We start from the raw sequence: 17,399 nt of genomic DNA, 5'->3' as shown, positions 1-17,399 counted from the left end.
CAACTTGAATATACTCACATGCTTCTTTTGTGTTTTTTTGACAGCAGCATTAGCACTCCCTGACACATCCCCTTGATGTACAATAAGTTTCGAAGCGGTGCCTTCCAAAGTGCTTCCATAAAAATGACGGAAAGCCTGTAACTTCTGAATTTGTCTTCTTTCTGCTGGATCTTTGGATTTTGCTGCAAACAAATGTAATTGATTGGAAAATTCTCTGACAAAATTGCAGCCTAATCTATTTCCAAGAAACAATATTTGGGCAATGGATAAATTTCCTAGAATTTCCTCATTGACCTAAAGGCCAAAACCACATTTTGAAAGAGGCTGGCAACTAAGACTCACTAAAATCCAACAGTACTTTGAATTATCTGAGAGACAGGCAACGGACTCAAATTCAAACTACATTAGGCACAGGTTTAAAATACTGAAAAACTTCACAAGCAGGGTGCCTGGAAAGACATTGTAACTGTTTTGAGAAAAATGCCTAGGCTTCTCACACAGTCTGTGAAAATAGAAACGTATCTTCTGAAGTCAATTCAGATGATCAGAAAGTGAAGTCTTCGCCATGAAAGCAAGAGTCCATCATCAGAGCATAAATAAATGCTGGAAGAACAATTATGTTAGCCAATGGAAGATACTGAATTGAGCACATGGGTTTAGGGCAATGTGTCCCTGTTCATGGCAAGGGGGGTTGGAACTAGATGATTTTGAGGTCCTTTCCAACCCTAACTGTTCTACGATTCTATGATTCTATCACACTTTCACACTCAGGCCTAAGTACTTCTCTCTGCCCTAAAAATCAAAATGATGATTTGGTTTCTGATATTTCTGTTTTTCGTAAGACACACTGAGGTTATACATGCCAGCATTTAGCGCATTCACACAAGGCACAGGAGAGATAGGGCCCTCTCTTCAGCTAGAATGGATAGACATAAACCTTCAATTCCAATGTTACAGAAGGTGCTCTAATCATTATTTCACAGGCTATGCTCTCCAAACTTCCCAATGAAATCACAGTGCACAGAAGAAGGCAAAAATTCATCCAGTCAGAAAGACGGGCAGAGGGAACCCTGATTTCACAGGTCAAGTGGTGCAAATGCCCACCAGGAAACAACATTTCTAAGTCATTGAATGAAAACCATAAGTAGTACTGGAACTACCAACAGTAATCCATGACTTCTCAACCCCTGGTAGGTTTTTCACAGTTTAAATCACCATATGACACAATAGATGATAGGAACATCTTTGAGAGAAAGTTTTGTGTACCTGCTGGTACGTACAGTATCAGATACTTAATTTCATGTACATATTCAAATAAAAGCTAAGTCAATGACTTTAGCATCTGAACCTGGAAAACATTTACAGTGAACTGTAGTGCATAACGTGAAAAATCATGATACAAACAACTTTTATTTACTTCCATGATAGTTTCAGTGGGATACAGTTAATTTTTTTCACAGTAGCTCGTATGGGGCTGTGTTTTGGATTTGTGCTGAACAGGGATGTTTTAGTTGCTGATCTGCAGTGCTTACAGAGTCAATGCCTTTTGTGCTTCTCACTCCACCCCAGCAATGAGGAGACTGGGGGTGTGCAAGAAGATGGGAGGGGATACAGCCCAGACATCTGATCCCAACTGACCATAGGGATATTCCATACCACACGGTGCCATGCTCAGCATACAAATCTGGGGGAAAAAGAAGGAAGGGTGGTGGGATGTTTGGAGCAATGGCATTTGTCTTCCCAAGTAACTCTTACACATGATGGAGCCCTGCTCTCCTGGAGATGGCTAAACACCTGAAATCCATGGGAAGATGTGAACAAATTCCTTGTGTTTCTTTGCTTGTGCATGTGGCCTTTGCTTTAACTGTCTTTAACTGTCATTAACTCACAAATTTTCTCACTTTTACCCTTCTGATTCTCTCCCTCATCCCACCATGGTGGGGGAGTAAGAAAGTGGCTCTGTGGTGCTTAGTTGCAGGCTGGGGTTAAACCACAACTTCTTTTATTTATTTTAATTCTGTTCTCTGAAGATAAGATTGGCTATGCAGGCACTGTGCAAACGTTTGAGCAGGTTTTGCACCTGTATGGATGTGCTTACTAAGCATTACTCAAACCATATATTTACACATTAAACTCCACATGTACATAGTTTGCTTATACAAATCTGTGATGCATTTTACAAGCAAAAGGGAATGTATCATGAGCATCTTAGCCCAAGTGCTCATTCTGTTATATTTGTTAGACCTATTTAACATAATACACAATGCATACACACAATGCACAGGTACATCAGCATTTAGTTATTGCAGTAGCTCTGGTTTGGCAAGTATTTGTAGAGCTGCAACTATTACCTGAAATGAGAAGTCCTTTTACAAAACCACAATAACCTTCACAATATTGTTCTAGCCAACACAGACACATGGGTTTTGTGTTAGTTCTTCTTACCATCAGCAGTGCACTGTACTCGCTCATATTCCTCAGTCAAAGGTCTGCCAGAATGCCAGTGACGAAGCTCATCAAATTCCCTGTATTTAGTAAGTGAAGTAACTGCAGGATCATTGCTAAAATACACAAAAGTTAAACAGAGCATAAATTACAAGTGTCTTCTGGCACCTCTAATAAAACATTCAAGGCATTAAAAAAGTGTATTTATCAAAGGACAATTTTACTGCGGCAGAAAACCAATCCAGAGTTTAATTCTATTCTAAATGTACTGTGTCAATATATTGACATTACAGAATGGTTTGGGTTGGAAAGGATCATCCAGTTCCAACTCCCTGCCATGGGCAGGGATGCCCTCCACCAGACCAGGTTGCTCCAAGCCCCCATCCTGGGCTTGGGCACTGCCAGTGATGGGGCACCCACAGCTTCTCTGGGCAACCTTCCTCTTTGTCAGGAAGCATTGCTCCTGAGCTTGGAAACGGTGATCCCTGAATATTACTCAGCTTTCTAGGGCTTGTCTTCCCTCAGTTTTTCAGAAATAATTACTAACAAAAAAAGCAAAATCCCAGTTTGCCACTTACTTTTATACAGATCAATCACAGAATGCAACTAGATAACTTGCACGCTGTATAAAAAAACACCCATTGTGCAGCACAGAAACCAGTTCCACAAGCAGATCAACTGTAAAGGATAATCTGTTCTTCTTTTCTGGTATTTTTATTTAATGTTTGCCTTTTCCTGAAATCAATCTGAACTTTGCTATTTAGAATAAGACCTTTCACAGACAAATTGTACATTTAGAAAAACAGTTACAAAATGTAAAATAAGAGTCAAAGACTATAACGCAAATAACAGTATGGGAAAACACGGACATACTGACTCTTCTCTGTTCTCATTCTGAATCTGTTAATATTTACGCCAGTATATGTAAATGTGAAATTTTACCCAGTCATAGCAAAAGCACTTCTACATTTGTGCAAATCGAGCATAACATAGATGTAAAGTGCAGGGAAGCAGAAAATAAGCACGTGTAATGTTATTTCACATATATGTACCTTCTTAAAACAGGTAGGTCTTTCAAAACATCTCCAGCATAAGCTTCAACAAGACCAGATTTCACTGAGATTAGTCCAATGTTGGAAATTTTTCTGTCATACTCTTTACAGTGTAAAAAAAAAATTAATATTGTTTAGTTAAGACTACATATAATTGCATATCATACTTGAAAATTCTGTCAAGTTACATTTTGAAGTCTGTAAAGCAAAATTTGCTACAAGGGAGCAGCACTTGACTACTTCCCCTTTTCCTGTTTCTTCTCAAGAATGGGAAGAAAAAAGAAGCAGACATCATTATGCTTCCAAGCAGATATTTTCATAATCCATTTTAGACACTTACATTAACATATTGAATGCGACAACCCATCCCGTCTCACAGGCATCTACTTTCTGCATTAATTCCATGAAAAACACAGTCTCCTAAATATGCACTTTCAAAAGCACTTGCATTAGATGACTGGAGATGACATGTAGCATTGTTCATCCTTCCCACATTTGAAGTCTAGCCACAACTTCAGTCTCCAGGGCATCCAAAAGAAGCCCAGAAACGGGCAACACAAATGCTTTACCAGAAGAGGTTTTAATATCCCAAAGATAACAAAGAAACTGGGTGCTATTTGCCCACTAGAGTCCACTTTACCCGCTTTGAAACTAGCAGAAGAATACCCACAAACTTCAGTAATATTATATTCCAGCTTCTACTGAATTTCCTTCTTAAGATGAAACCGGACTTTTGAAGGTTGTAACTAAACTGGTTCTCAAGAAATGTCAGATATCAGGCAAAAATCTCCATCTACTCCTTTCAGATGTTCAGAACAGATTTCGTAAGTGAGGGAATAAACTAATCTGAGTCAACTTTGCAGCTCCCCAATTACAGGTTACTAAACAGGATACTTGTTTAGTTTAACACACTTATGGGCAAGTCGATTTCTACAATCCTCAAGGATTGTAATGTGAGCTACAGTAATGTCTGGACTCTGCCATTAGGGTAACAATTGTTTATTTAACTTAGTTTGCTGTTCCTATACCCAATATCTCTATAATCCTATATCAACATACACAAGGATGCTCTTCAGAGTCATTCTTCCTGCAGCATAATCATTACTTTAATTACAATGCTTTTTACTATTATTTGTATTATACTTATAATGTTTTTCATACTACATACAATAGATTTGGGCTAGCAATCATGGAACTAAACCAAATTCCTACTGAAATCAGTAACAACACTTGTGTTGTCTACTTTAGAGTCAGAATTTTACCTATAAGGCCTCGTCACATTTTAGCATCAGCAGTAAGTTTTGCTAGTGGGTTGAAAGGAAGGAAGAGATGATCCATGAAGCATGGATAAGATTTGTGATCAGGATAAAATCAGATCACTACTGCTAGAACTTTTAGCGATAGCAACAAAGATCATGCTTCTAACTCTCTAATATGTGGAGTTGCCAGTACCTGTAAAAGATGTATGTTTCTGATCAAGAAATGGTTGGGAGGTGTTTCGTACTGGGAAAGCGTCTCCAAGACAGCATTGCACAGCCAATTTTGTTACAGTGTCCCATAAACATTGGTATTCATCTTCCATTTTTTTCCCCAATTCCTTTTTGAACTTTAATCCTGAACAAGGATGCAAGAAAGAGGGAAAGAAAAAAACAAAAGGCACTTTAAAGTTAAGTTTCCTCAAACAGAGCCTATCTATTCACCTATGCATCACCAGACACAGACTTCAGCCTTATTCAATTTCTTTGGTCATCAAAACAATTTAGAACAGAATGATATGCATTCACAGTTTTTAATAGCCCAGGGTATAACTAAGTAAATATACCAAAAACATGTGTTTTGCCAAAAACATCAGATTTAAATATCTGCAAGCTCCACAGCTAAAGAAGAGTTTCTCGCACCCTCCTGCAGGTTAGGACCTTGAGTTTTCCTTTTAGTGTCCAATAATAGGTATTACATTTCATACTCCTAATTTATATTTCCTTTAAAAATTCCTTTACACTTGCTTTATTGAAGTACATAAAGGACATCTTCTGACTAGACACATAAAGAAAGTGTTATGGTTTACAACCAGACAAACTCATGCCAGAGGATTCCAGGTAAACAGAATTACTCTGTTAAGAACATCTGCTACTTATATTTTTCCCTACTTCCTTGCTCTGTCAGATTTTGTAACTGTTTTGTGAATCTTAACACACCTGATGGTGTTCTTAAAGCTCTGGCTCCCAAATTCATGTATTTATGAACCAATATATGACTTTGTCTGAATCAATCTCATCTGAAATTTAAAATATTACCCAATGTCACAGTGACAGTATAGTATCTGATTTCCATTCTGTGTTGCACTAAGACAAAATGAAACAGACAGAAAGCTGGTGAAAAAAACAAATGTTTGAGAATACTTAATAACAGTGATCTAGAGCTCTTACTGCCTATGCTATACCACTCTTTCTCTGCTTAAGTCCAGATGGTACATCAAAGACAAGATATGGTAAAGCATTCTGAATGAGTACTGGTGAAGGACACTTTCACAAGTGATCTTCTAGACTTGGTTTCCCTATTATGCCATAAAACGTATCCATTATTGCATGGGTAATTAGAAAACTGTGCTCACTTCTCCTTGTACAAGCAGTTTCATTTTCATTTTGCAGCTTACTGGAATTAGAAAGATAAGTAAACTGTTCAAAGATAAATACCTTTATTGTATTCGACCTCATAATAATATGCAAGATTTATGAGCAGTGAATCATCATTTAAGTCAGGCAGGTAAGTTAAATCCAATTTCCAATCATTTGTATTGCTTAGCTGTGTCAGAGCAAAATGCATACACAATTGTTGCTGTTAAAATAAAGCAAATAATTAATTCTTAGGGAGCACCTTTTCATGTGGAGAGATCACAGCAACTCCAAAGCAGGGTTAACTACCTTGGTTCTGCTGACATAAAAAAACAACACACTGCCTTTTGACTTCTCTGCAAGAATGAAACTGCCTTCACTGTTCTCCTGCACTACAATAACTAACTTTAAACAAGAAAAAGGCCTGCCATCAAAATTCTCATACTGGATGAGACCAAAATGTCCATCTAGCCCAATAGCCTAACACTAACACTAACTCTGTCTAACTGGAGAGGTCTAAAGAGAGTTCAAATATAACGTATTACCCCAAACATTCTCCTAACCCCACTGAACTGAGGCTGACAAGATTCCCAAATCAGGTAAGGCTTGTTTTCAGCAGGTACATTATGCTCTTTGATCTCCTCAAATGACTAAATTAGCATATAAAGGAAAATGAAAACTGAATTAACAACTACACCCGATGACAAGGGAAGTAAGACAGTGCTACACATACCATTTTTATTAATGGTAAAACTTGCTTAGTCCAGCACGATTTCATGATCCTAATCTGAGCTCTCTGTGAAAGAGGCATATGAAGAAGAAAAGTCACTGCAAGACATTGCAGTCTACAGAGGTCAGCTGCTTCTTTTGGAGATAACGGTTTACTTCTTCCCTGTTGAGAAATGACACATAAAAAGTTGACCACATCCTTCAGTAAAGTAACTGTGTTCACCTCTAAAGCAGCTTAAAGCAGGTAATAATTTTGACATATTTAAACAATTTGTGCATTGTCATCATTACTGGATTCACTTAAGTCAAGCTGAACATTCAGTTAATAATGTAAAAAAAAAATCTTTTCTGAAAAGAATATGACTATGAAAATCAAGACAAAAAACAACTGTCAGTGTGTCTGACTAGAAATGTTATTTTAAGAATAAAGGCTACTATCTGGAGACGGGTCTGTATTCTTTTCTCAACTGCATAGCAAAATGTCTGTATAAAAATCCACTTTTAGCTATCCTTGTAGTCCACTAAATAAGTGTCTATCAAATTATTACTGATATTGCATCTGTGTTAATTTGATGAAAATACAAGGCTTGTAGTATGGCCTCAAAAATGATGCCATGACATGTAGAAAGAAAGGTGTTTTTCTGAAACATCCTGCTACCTTGAAGAAAAGGTTACTTTTTTGTAAAATCCAGTATGCCACTGAGTGTTAGGGAACTAAAAACAATGAGCACAACTATCTTCTAAGGTAAAATTCCCTGTGGGAATAACTGCTCCTCAGGTAAAGCTTTCCCTAGAAGTAGTCACTGTGGCAGCGGGCACAGTGACACCCACAGACTGACCATGCTCCTTTGGAAAAAGCTGTGGCCACAGTAATTATCTAAACCAGACCCCTTAGAGAGCATAGTCAACAAAGGAAGCATCTGGATACCTCTTCAGCTTGAGATCTAGGACAGTCGCCTCTTCTGCTAGCAAAATGTATATAGTCACTACGCTGAAAAGATACCTGAAAAAATTCTTACTCTTGCTGATTGCTTTTTCTTTGTTCCCACGGAATTACTTGCATTTTCCAACACGTTGCTGTATATTTTTAATCCCACAGCACAAGCAAGAACACAGACCACACGCCGGATGTCAGATCCTTTAGGCCACAATTGTTTCAATAGACAGACACTCTGGTGAACCTGTTGTCATAACATTATGAATAGCACACGACTGCTATAATAAAAATTACAAAAAGAAGGACAAGTCTTATTCTTTACTAATAACCACCAGAGAAGATTAAAAAAGGACATGAAAATTACAGAAGAAAACGTGGGCACAAACATTAGTCAAAACAGCCCTTTTTTGTCATGTCCTCAAGGGCACCAACAGCCTTGACAGTCTCTGTCTGACTTCTGGGGCCTCCTCCCACCTGCGCAGGGCCCTATTTCTGCCCCTCAAGGCCCTCATTCTCTGGACTGAAAAAAAATCATCTTGCTGGACCAGATGGTGATTTCTGCCGAATGGGCTGGTTCCCATCTTCTGCCAGACAGCTACCCTTAAACAGCACCCCGTGGATCAGTTTCCAGCTGAACCATCCTACTTGAATGAACTTTAAGGAAAGAAACAGTTTCAAGCTTCTGTGAAGAAGACTGGGCATAAAGGAGACTTTCTCAGACTCAGGGTGTCACTTCAGGATAAGGAAGAGAGTCCCCAGTTCTGGCGAGTAGAGAATTTTGGGTAAAGGAACGAAGGACAGCCAGCCCAAGCTGAAAAAAGAAAAAGGGTCAAAGAGGTCAAGTTACCTCCTTTCGTATGCTATTCAGGCTCAGCTTGAAATGACCATATAGACACATAACTGGTTCTTTACACTTGACTAGGTTTCCATAGGTACATTGCAGATCTTGTCCATACTGAGAAGTGCAGAAGTCGGTTATATGCAAAAGTAAATAGATACAATGCATCAGGCACTACTAGCCACAGACAGAAACAGTTTAGACATGTTAATCTTCAGCCTTCAAGAAACATCTACTCTAAATAAAATCTTACAAAAATCACATCTCTGCCCTAGATGCTAGTCTTTGTCTAGCATATTACAAGTCAACTAAGACATGTAGTACTGAAGATCAGGGAAAGGCTGTATTTGAGACTATCTTGTTTTAAGTTAACAGGAATGTGAAATGAGACGATAGAGAACAAAGCAGGAATTTGCCATCAAATCCTTACCTGTTAAGGATTTCAAGACCAGTAAAGAAACATATCAGTGCTTTATAATTTTAGTATGTAAAATACACTGAGATATCTTCATCAAATCTGTTAAGAAGGACTAACACTGTTAATGCAAGCTGACAAAAAAGTTGTGTAACTCACCTTTACAAAAAATAATCTGTGCTTATACAGACTCTGAACATGATATCCATAAACTCTAAGAGTATCATACTCCTGTCCTGAAGTGAGCACAACATTGATTTTCTTTGACAGTGAATGAGCAATTAAAATAGACAAGTAGTCTGTCTGGAGAGAGCTCAGTCCTATGTCAGATACAATGATGAAGTAAGGATAGCTTTTCTTCAGGAAAACCTCCCATTGGGATGATAAACAATTGGAAAATTCAGTATGAACAGTGATGCTTGTGTTATGCCTCAGGTGTTCTATTAACGCAGTACGTAAAAAAAGAAAATGAGGATACGGAAAGTACATCTGTTCTGCATCCTGTGGGAAATAAAAACAATGAAATTATTTGGTTACATATGTTGACACGATGAGCAGTTTCCTAATCAAATCAAGCATACGGTTTTGAAGGAGTGTAGTGGTTTAAACAGCAAATGTTACTTCTTCAGTACCTTGAAGAAAGCAATGACATATTTTGCTCCTTTTTCAGTGAAATCCTGCAGGAAGCATTCAATTCGATAGAAGAAGTTCAGATATTGTGTTTTCTCATCTAAAAACATAAGTAGTAAGGAATCCCCATCTATCACAAAGAATTCAGACTCAACAAAGTCTTTTAACAGGCTGACATATCTGAAAGATAAAGAAATAGCATATACACAGCATTAGTCCAAGAAAAGTCACGAACATGAGACAGAAAAAAATTGCTTACTAACAAATTTTAAATGTTTTTGTTCATTAAAACAATTAAAGATTAAATGTATAAATTAAATCAAAGGCAAACCATCCTTCTTGGATCTAAGGTTAGTCCTAACTAGCCTTCAAATCTTTCAGTTATTGAATGTATTAGCAATTGTCTCCTTTACAACTCATGACACTTATGTAGTACCCGAGGCTTCTGTGACTCCTGTGGCACCTCTTGTCCACGCCTGCTTATGTGGAAAGTGTTGTCTGCTCCAAGAAATACCCCACAGGAGATAACCACAAAATATATTTTGAGAACCTTCCTCCCTGAGTTTCCAGCTAAAAATAGCAAGTGGGTTATCAACAGTCATCATGACAATGACAACTACCTTCCTCACCCAAGGAATGTTTATGGGAAGAAAAATACCTTAATAGCAAGAAGAATCCAATCGCAATGCATTTCTTCAAGAGACTAAAGAATTAAAAGAAGTCTTCACCCCCTTCCTGTTTCAGAAAACTATGAAAGTTGATAAAATTTACATTAACCAGTCTTAGTTCAAGCTTGAAACAAACCCTCTGCACTGGAGATGGCAAATATAAACAGACAGCACCTCAGTAGCTTTTAATATATCTTGGGAATTGACTGTGTTCTACAGCTCTTCAAAATCCATCAAAGCCCATGGGTACAATGTTTTATCCACGACAGACCAAGGCGTCAGAAGAACTTTGCAGGTCCAAATGAAGAAGAAGCAAGACCTTCTAGTAGAGGTTCTCTGCTCTTGTGTTTGTCTATTACATACTACACTGTCTGTTACAATGCTAATGCATTTATGGGAACAGCCATACTGTAACAGTAAGACCATGATTGTTTTCTTCAAGGCTGTCAAAAATGCCTGATACACATCACCTTGGATCCACACCTGCGAAGGTCCAGCTTTCCTTTCCACTGGGAAAATCAGCCTCTGGCTTACAGGCCCAGTTTGTTATCTGATGCAATGAGTAGCCTTCTATGAAGAAAACCTATGTAAACTTCCATCTTATACATGTAAATTGTCTGCCTTTAATTCATACTAATCTCTTCAGCAAGTCAGCTCCAGAATGCAGAGGCAACATTTCACTGTCAATGTGAATGTTACTACTGCTAATACTTTTCCATATCAAGCAGGGAAAGGAACCAGAATCTGGAGATGCAGAAGATCATGCATGAAAACTGACAAACAAAACCAAGGAAGGTATATATGAAATGGAAATTTTTGTTGAAAAACTGTTTTAAACACTATAAAAATAGTAGACCTAAACCATACGAGGAAAGATCTTAAAAAAAAAAAAAGGTAATTTGAAAAAAAAAAAAAAGTAGCAACAGATTAAATTGTAGATCAGGTCCCAAAATGTGCAGACAATCTCTACTCTTTGGGCAGTCTTTCTGTTACATTAGGAATCTTCCTTCATATAGAGGAAGTATGGAATCCTAAACATGCTTCCAGTGTCCTGATTTTCCACAAACCTAGGGGATAAGCACATATGTTCTTTCTCTGAGGGGTACTACACTGTGATATCTATTTAATCCAAAGAAACCATTTTTATTACCATTTATTAAATTTCTTTCCATGAATCCCACTGTACTTACTCAGCTCTTGATAGGGATGACCACATGTGTAGTCTCAGATATTCAAGGCATTTTCTTATTCCTAAAATAAACACATACATGGTTATTGATAGAACCATATAACCATAACCCATCTATTAATTACAACAGAGTCAAAAGTTAAGACCCTGCAATAAAAGCCAAGGACATGAGCATAAGCTAGTAACAGCTCCTCACCAGGACTTTGAGAATCACATTCATGATGGAGAATTCTGAACTCCTCGCCTTCAGTTTGCGATGCCTGCTCTTTCCCTTCTCCAGTTTTCACGATGCCATAAGCCTTACTGTAGTCTATGTCTTCAGCTTCTTTTTCTCTGTCTTCCTCTTCTTTAAGCATTCGCTCAACAGCTGCATCTGTTTTGTCACCAGGCTCATCGTGCCCAGCACTGTCACTTGTACACCCACTCTCTTTATCTTCCTTTGCCGGAATGAAGTCAATTTTCTCACTGTTGCTACACTCGCTATCCACATCGTCATATTGAGCATTCTCGTTTGCAGCATTATGAACAACTTTCTTGAAATCCATCACAGATCTTGGCATTCAAAAGATGAAAACTCTAATCAATCAAGAGATAACTTTCAGGGAACAGGGTATGCTCTGAAGCTTCAACCATTATCTACTTTTTAATCATGCTGGAATAAAACTTTAAAGAAAGTATTTCATGAACATCCCATTGAGACATTTATTCACTTTAAAATTCAATATATATTTTTATGACTTGTAAGGAAAACATCAGCTTTTGTCTTTCTTAAAGTTTACCTAAGAGGAACATTAAGTATCTCTTTTGGGTTTTGCCTGAAAGGACCCTTGAGGGGTTGGTCATAATTTGCCGTATTGGCTATATCTACATGGCACACTCCAGGGAATGATCCATGTCACAATTAGTCTAGTCACAATTAGGAATGCCACAACATCTTCATTGTGTGATGGGAGTAACCATTGTTTGGTATCAACCCCACTTTTTAATCAATTTTCAATTATCCCCCTCTCCCTCCTGCCAAGAGTAGGATTCTCTCAAATCTTGAGTAACTCACCTGTAATGGTTAGCATAACACCCCACCTAACAAGGTCACGATGTTCAGTTCCTCTGAGCAAAAGAACAAGCAGCTTGGGATACCCTACACAATCCCTATCACATCAGATCACTTCTTACAACTTCAGTTTTCCCTAGTTTCTGTTCAAAGTAATGGCCTCATGCAGTATTCATTGTTGTAGCATCTCCCATTGCAATACTCATATGTCACAGATTATGTTTATCCTTCTTTTTCCTGAGACCATAAAAAGACTATTTAGATGTCTTTTTTAGATATCTAAAATAACCTCTTTAAAAACTAACAAAAGAAACTAAAGTGCAACCTGTTTTTCAGATTTCACGAACTCAAAACTAATTTGCCATTTTCTTTCTGATTGTCACCTTGTCTTAAAGCCCCTACCAAATAAAATTACATAGAAACAAAAACATTTTCATTATCTACTTGCAAAATACTGTACATTGTGCTATATTACAGTGATGTGCTTAACATAACTTTACAGTTTTCACACAATATAACTATTTATATACATACAGCTGCACAAAACCACCTTTTGTGTACCTGCCTATGTACTTTTTGTCAAGGCAGCAATAGACCTGAACCTTTTCTTCACTTTATTATCTAAATTGAAAAAGCTACATCAACGGCTCGAGAACACCATTTTGGGATGAACATTTCTACATGCTGAAATTGTCACTTACCTAGGAAATGGCCACCACTACTTTAGCAATCTCCTAAACAAGAGTGACTCTCCATATCTGAAAACGTAAAGTCAGATGTTCTTAAAACGAAACTGCATCTGTCAAAGAGAAAAGGAAAAAAAAAAAAAAAGGCTTAAATACTTTGCTACATCCCTGCTTTTTCTGCACTAACATATCAACACCTGGGGCTATAGTGTGGGCAGAGACAACCAGGTGGCTTTGACATCCTGCCAGCACCCCTCCATCCTGAAGAGTGCTCCCTTGCTGCCCACAAAGTCCACCCTACATGCTGTCCAGCCACCTCTCTAGCCCTAAACCAACTGCAGCCCCAGTGCAAACCCAAACAAATCACCCTCCTCAAAACAAAACCCAACTCCAGCCCTAACCCGAATCCCAGTCTCAGCCCCAGACCTAAAGGCAATCTAACCACAACTTCCAACAAAGCCTGCTGACACCGCCCGCTTCGCAGCCCGGTTGGGTTTTAAGGCGTCGCCGGCGGTCGGCCCCGGAGCAAGGCCCCGCCCCCCATCCCACTAGCTTTCGGTTTCCATTCCCGGTGCAGTGAGGCCAAGTTCAGGTTTCGTTTCCTAGCGCTGGAAGAACTGCGTGGCGGAACACGATACTGCAGCGTATTGCCAGTATTTCCTTGCTTCCACCAAAACATGCTTTTCACTCACAGCAGCTTCAGCTGATGGTCCAAATCTACTAAACCTGTGTTGCTCTAAGAATATACTGTTAATACAGGTTGCATATACGGTGGAGAAAATACTAATTCCTATTTCTATTCCTTTATGCACCACAACCTATTCTTCTATCAGCCTGCTTCCTTAAAGTAGGAAATTCCTTATAAAAAGAGATACACTTTACACTGCTTTTTAGCATTTGAAGCAAAAACTTTAGTGGGAACAGTACTGGACCTCTATCACTCAGTTTAAAATTGCAAAGCCTTAATTCACAAGGGAACCTGGGTACCCCCATACTGTTGAAACATTCAGGAAAATGGAGTTTACGTATCAAATTGCCTTGGCAAGAAGTGATCAGCCCTGCTCCTCTTCAGCTCAAATACTTGTACAGGATACAGCACAGAAAACTGCTGGGGTTACGTGTGTAAGTAGTCTCAGGGATCCAGGTAAGTTTTTGACAGCCAGCAGACAACTGACACATAACACTTGTCACATAAGCAGATCAGATGCCTTTTCCATATTCTTCATTTCCTTTGAAGCCTCTACAGATTCCAGAAACGCTATCATTTACAGTTAGTGCACCCACAGTGCTCCAGCATATCAGAACTGTTTTGTTTACCTAGCCAAGAAAAGCCCCTATTCCCTCCTCTCAACACACGTTCTCCTTCTGTGGTAGGTAACAATCCCAGAAATAATTGGAACCCTTTATTTCCTTTCCTCAAATTAAATGGGAGATGATCTTTAGCCCAGCTCTTCAAGAGGTTATTAATATAACTTCAGTTAGGTCCTGAAGACAGACCTTTAGATTCAATTCTCTGTCCCTCTGGATAATGCATTTTGGTTTAGAAAAGTGTATTGTAGGTCTGCTATTCACCTGACTAAAAGGCAGATCAAACACTTTCCTGAGGAACCTGGTGCCACCTCCATGCAAATCTACTTCAGAACGAAAAAAACAAAAACACCACTCAGGCAGAGGTGCGACGAGGAGGTGGGGGAGGAGAAGGGAGCACACTAGTGCAAACATGTGGGCCCTCCCCCCATGGAGGACCCTATGCTGGAACAGGTGGATGTGTCCTGAAAGAACCACAGCCTGTGGAAAACCCACACTAGAGCACGTTTATCCTGAAGGACTGCAGCCTGTGGAAAGGCCTCATACTGAGGAAGGGACAGAGTGTCAAGAAAAACTGTTAGGTGCCTGACTAACACCTTCAACTCTCATCCCCCCTGTACCACTTAGGGGACAGGGAAGGACAGAGGAGTCAAGAGTGAAGGAATGAAGCTGACTTGCAAAGGGGAGGGTGAGGGTGGGAAGGTGTTGGTTCAAGTTTTATTTTTTGTTTCTCACCACCAAAATCTATTTTAATTGGAAATAAATTAAATTACTTTTCCCAAGTCGAGTCTGGATTGCCTGTGATGGTGACTGGTAAGCAGTCTCCCTGTCTATGTGTTGACACACAAGCTTTTTGATCCTATTTTCTCACCCCTCCTGTTGAGGGAGGGAGAAAAGAGCTGTGTAAGCATGTGGCAGTCAGTCACAGGCAACCCAACACACACATTCTTTTAGCTCTCTCTACATAATGTATGAGGCAAAGAGAAAGGGGTACAGATAGATGCTTGAGATGAGGAGCCGAGACAGCCATTTTTTCAAGCATCAATCAGAATACCTAAAATCATCAAACATTTAGTACAGAAAAACAGCTGAAGAAATTTTAACTTGAGATACCTTATGAAGGGGAAATTAACATTTTTAACAAGAATGACCTTGTCGTGGCAGGGGGAAAGCCTAACTCCAGAACCAGGTTAAACAACAGAAACAGGAAGGCCAGAGGTGGAAGAAATCCATATAAGGGAGAACCAATTCCCTTGCTGATAAGCTAAGAAATGTTGCAGTATTGATTTGTAATACAGGTGGTGCTGGTACACGGAAGTAGAAAGAATCAGCTCATGCTACATCTCTGCAAACTCCCTGTAGCACTGCAGCAGTACGACTCTGTCCAACACTTTGTCCATTAAATCACTTTATACTTAAGCACAAATGTGTATGTTAATTCACCTCAAGGGGTACAATAAAATTTCCCCAACACTTACTAGAAGCTGCCAGGAATCACCTATCCTAAGCTAAGCCCTCTCCTTTAAAAATAATTGCACAAATTAAAATTTTGCATAAGTTGTGCCTCAACTGGTTCTGTAAAATCTAGCCCTAAATTCAATACAGATGGTGGTAAAACTAGTACATGTCTGAATGTGAAAAATTGTGGACCCAAAGATTAAGCTATACATTTGAATGTTTTAATTTCTTTCATTAACCTTACTGCACCAACACAAAGTACAGAAATTATTGATAAGAAATGCAGTAATGATCTGATTACTTTTCAAACAGTAATTAAGTGTAAAGGCCATGCCATAAGGAACACTGTGCTCATCTGGTCTAACACCAGACACAGAACTTTCACATTTCTCAGAGGTCTCTTAAAGAAACAGTGGAAAATTAAAGGAGAAAAGTAAAAGTGCACATGTTTTGCTATAGAAGAAAAAAAAAAAATCTTTGCTCAGTGTTAAGATAGAGTTACTATGAACAAGCTAAAGTTCTGGAATCATAGAATAGTTCTGGTTGGAAGGGACCATCAAAGGTCATCTAGTCCAACCCCCCTGCAATAAGCAGAGACATCTTCAACTAGACCAGGTTGCCCAGAACCACATCAGCCTGGCCTTAAATGTCTCCAAGGATGGTGCATCCACCACCTCTCTGCGCAACCTATTTCAGTATTCTACCACCCTCATTGTACAGATTTTTTTCTTCACATCCGGCCTTAATCTCCCATCTTTTAGCTTAAAACAATCACCCCTCATCCTATTGCAACAGGCCCTGCTAAAACGTCTTTCCCCATCTTTCTTATAGGCCCCTTTTAAGAACTGAAAGGCTACAATAAGGTCTCCCTGGAGTCTTCTTTTCTCCAGGTTGAACGCCAACTCTCTCAGCTCAATTTCTTAAGATCAGCTAGATTTTGAAGCTTTCTAATCCAGTTTGTAGGAACACAATTGTAAGAAACTAGGGAGATATCAGGGGCAAGGGGAGAAGGGAAGGGAGATGCCAAAAATACATGAAAAACCAGAGGGATTGCATGTACACAGGTCGATGGACAGAATGCTTGCCTAGTCATGCACCTGCACCTAGTCAGCACTGGCTGTGTTGTCTGCTCGTTGAACTCCATTTCTAATCCCCTTTCCAGATGAGAGACTACCTGTTCTGTGTACAAGTGTGGGTATGGAGGTCTGAGTGCCAGCAACTGCCATCAGACCACAGATCACACTGCTCCATGTGTCTGTGGAACCAGAACAGGAGTGAGTGAGTGAGTAACAGTATGTAAGTCAGTGCAGTCCCTAAGGACTATAAAGCCAGATCTGTCAGCAAGCAGGTGACATGGCCTGAGAGGCAGGCACGCCCATCT

General features: G+C 39.1%; 1 protein-coding gene across 4 annotated transcripts in view; it reads right to left on the bottom strand.

The window, feature by feature from the left end:
- DDX60 (DExD/H-box helicase 60) overlaps positions 1 to 13,368 on the bottom strand; it is a 45,239-nt gene extending 31,871 nt beyond the window's left edge. For 3 of the 4 annotated variants that reach the window (XM_061372960.1, XM_061372978.1, XM_061372987.1), the window contains exons 1-14: positions 13,268 to 13,368; positions 12,570 to 12,620; positions 11,712 to 12,067; positions 11,517 to 11,577; positions 9,661 to 9,838; positions 9,188 to 9,529; positions 8,623 to 8,730; positions 7,858 to 8,019; positions 6,843 to 7,001; positions 6,191 to 6,332; positions 4,950 to 5,111; positions 3,498 to 3,600; positions 2,446 to 2,561; positions 19 to 182 (exon numbers count right to left, since the gene is read on the bottom strand). In XM_061372960.1, coding sequence (XP_061228944.1) covers positions 19 to 182; positions 2,446 to 2,561; positions 3,498 to 3,600; positions 4,950 to 5,111; positions 6,191 to 6,332; positions 6,843 to 7,001; positions 7,858 to 8,019; positions 8,623 to 8,730; positions 9,188 to 9,529; positions 9,661 to 9,838; positions 11,517 to 11,577; positions 11,712 to 12,060 — 2,046 coding nt within the window. In that variant the 5' untranslated portion in view covers positions 12,061 to 12,067; positions 12,570 to 12,620; positions 13,268 to 13,368. The remainder of the gene's footprint in view (positions 1 to 18; positions 183 to 2,445; positions 2,562 to 3,497; positions 3,601 to 4,949; positions 5,112 to 6,190; positions 6,333 to 6,842; positions 7,002 to 7,857; positions 8,020 to 8,622; positions 8,731 to 9,187; positions 9,530 to 9,660; positions 9,839 to 11,516; positions 11,578 to 11,711; positions 12,068 to 12,569; positions 12,621 to 13,267) is intronic. The other variant, XM_061372969.1, reaches the window with a different exon arrangement.
- Between the last annotated feature and the right edge of the window lie 4,031 nt (positions 13,369 to 17,399).

The sequence above is a fragment of the Neopsephotus bourkii genome, unplaced genomic scaffold (assembly GCF_033783945.1).
Source record: "Neopsephotus bourkii isolate Nb327-2 ecotype Australia unplaced genomic scaffold, CSIRO-AGI_Nbou_v1 NB_168, whole genome shotgun sequence".
Taxonomy (NCBI): Eukaryota; Metazoa; Chordata; class Aves; order Psittaciformes; family Psittacidae; genus Neopsephotus; species Neopsephotus bourkii.
Note: the sequence above shows the minus strand (reverse complement) of the source record. Positions and strands in the feature narration are given on the sequence as shown.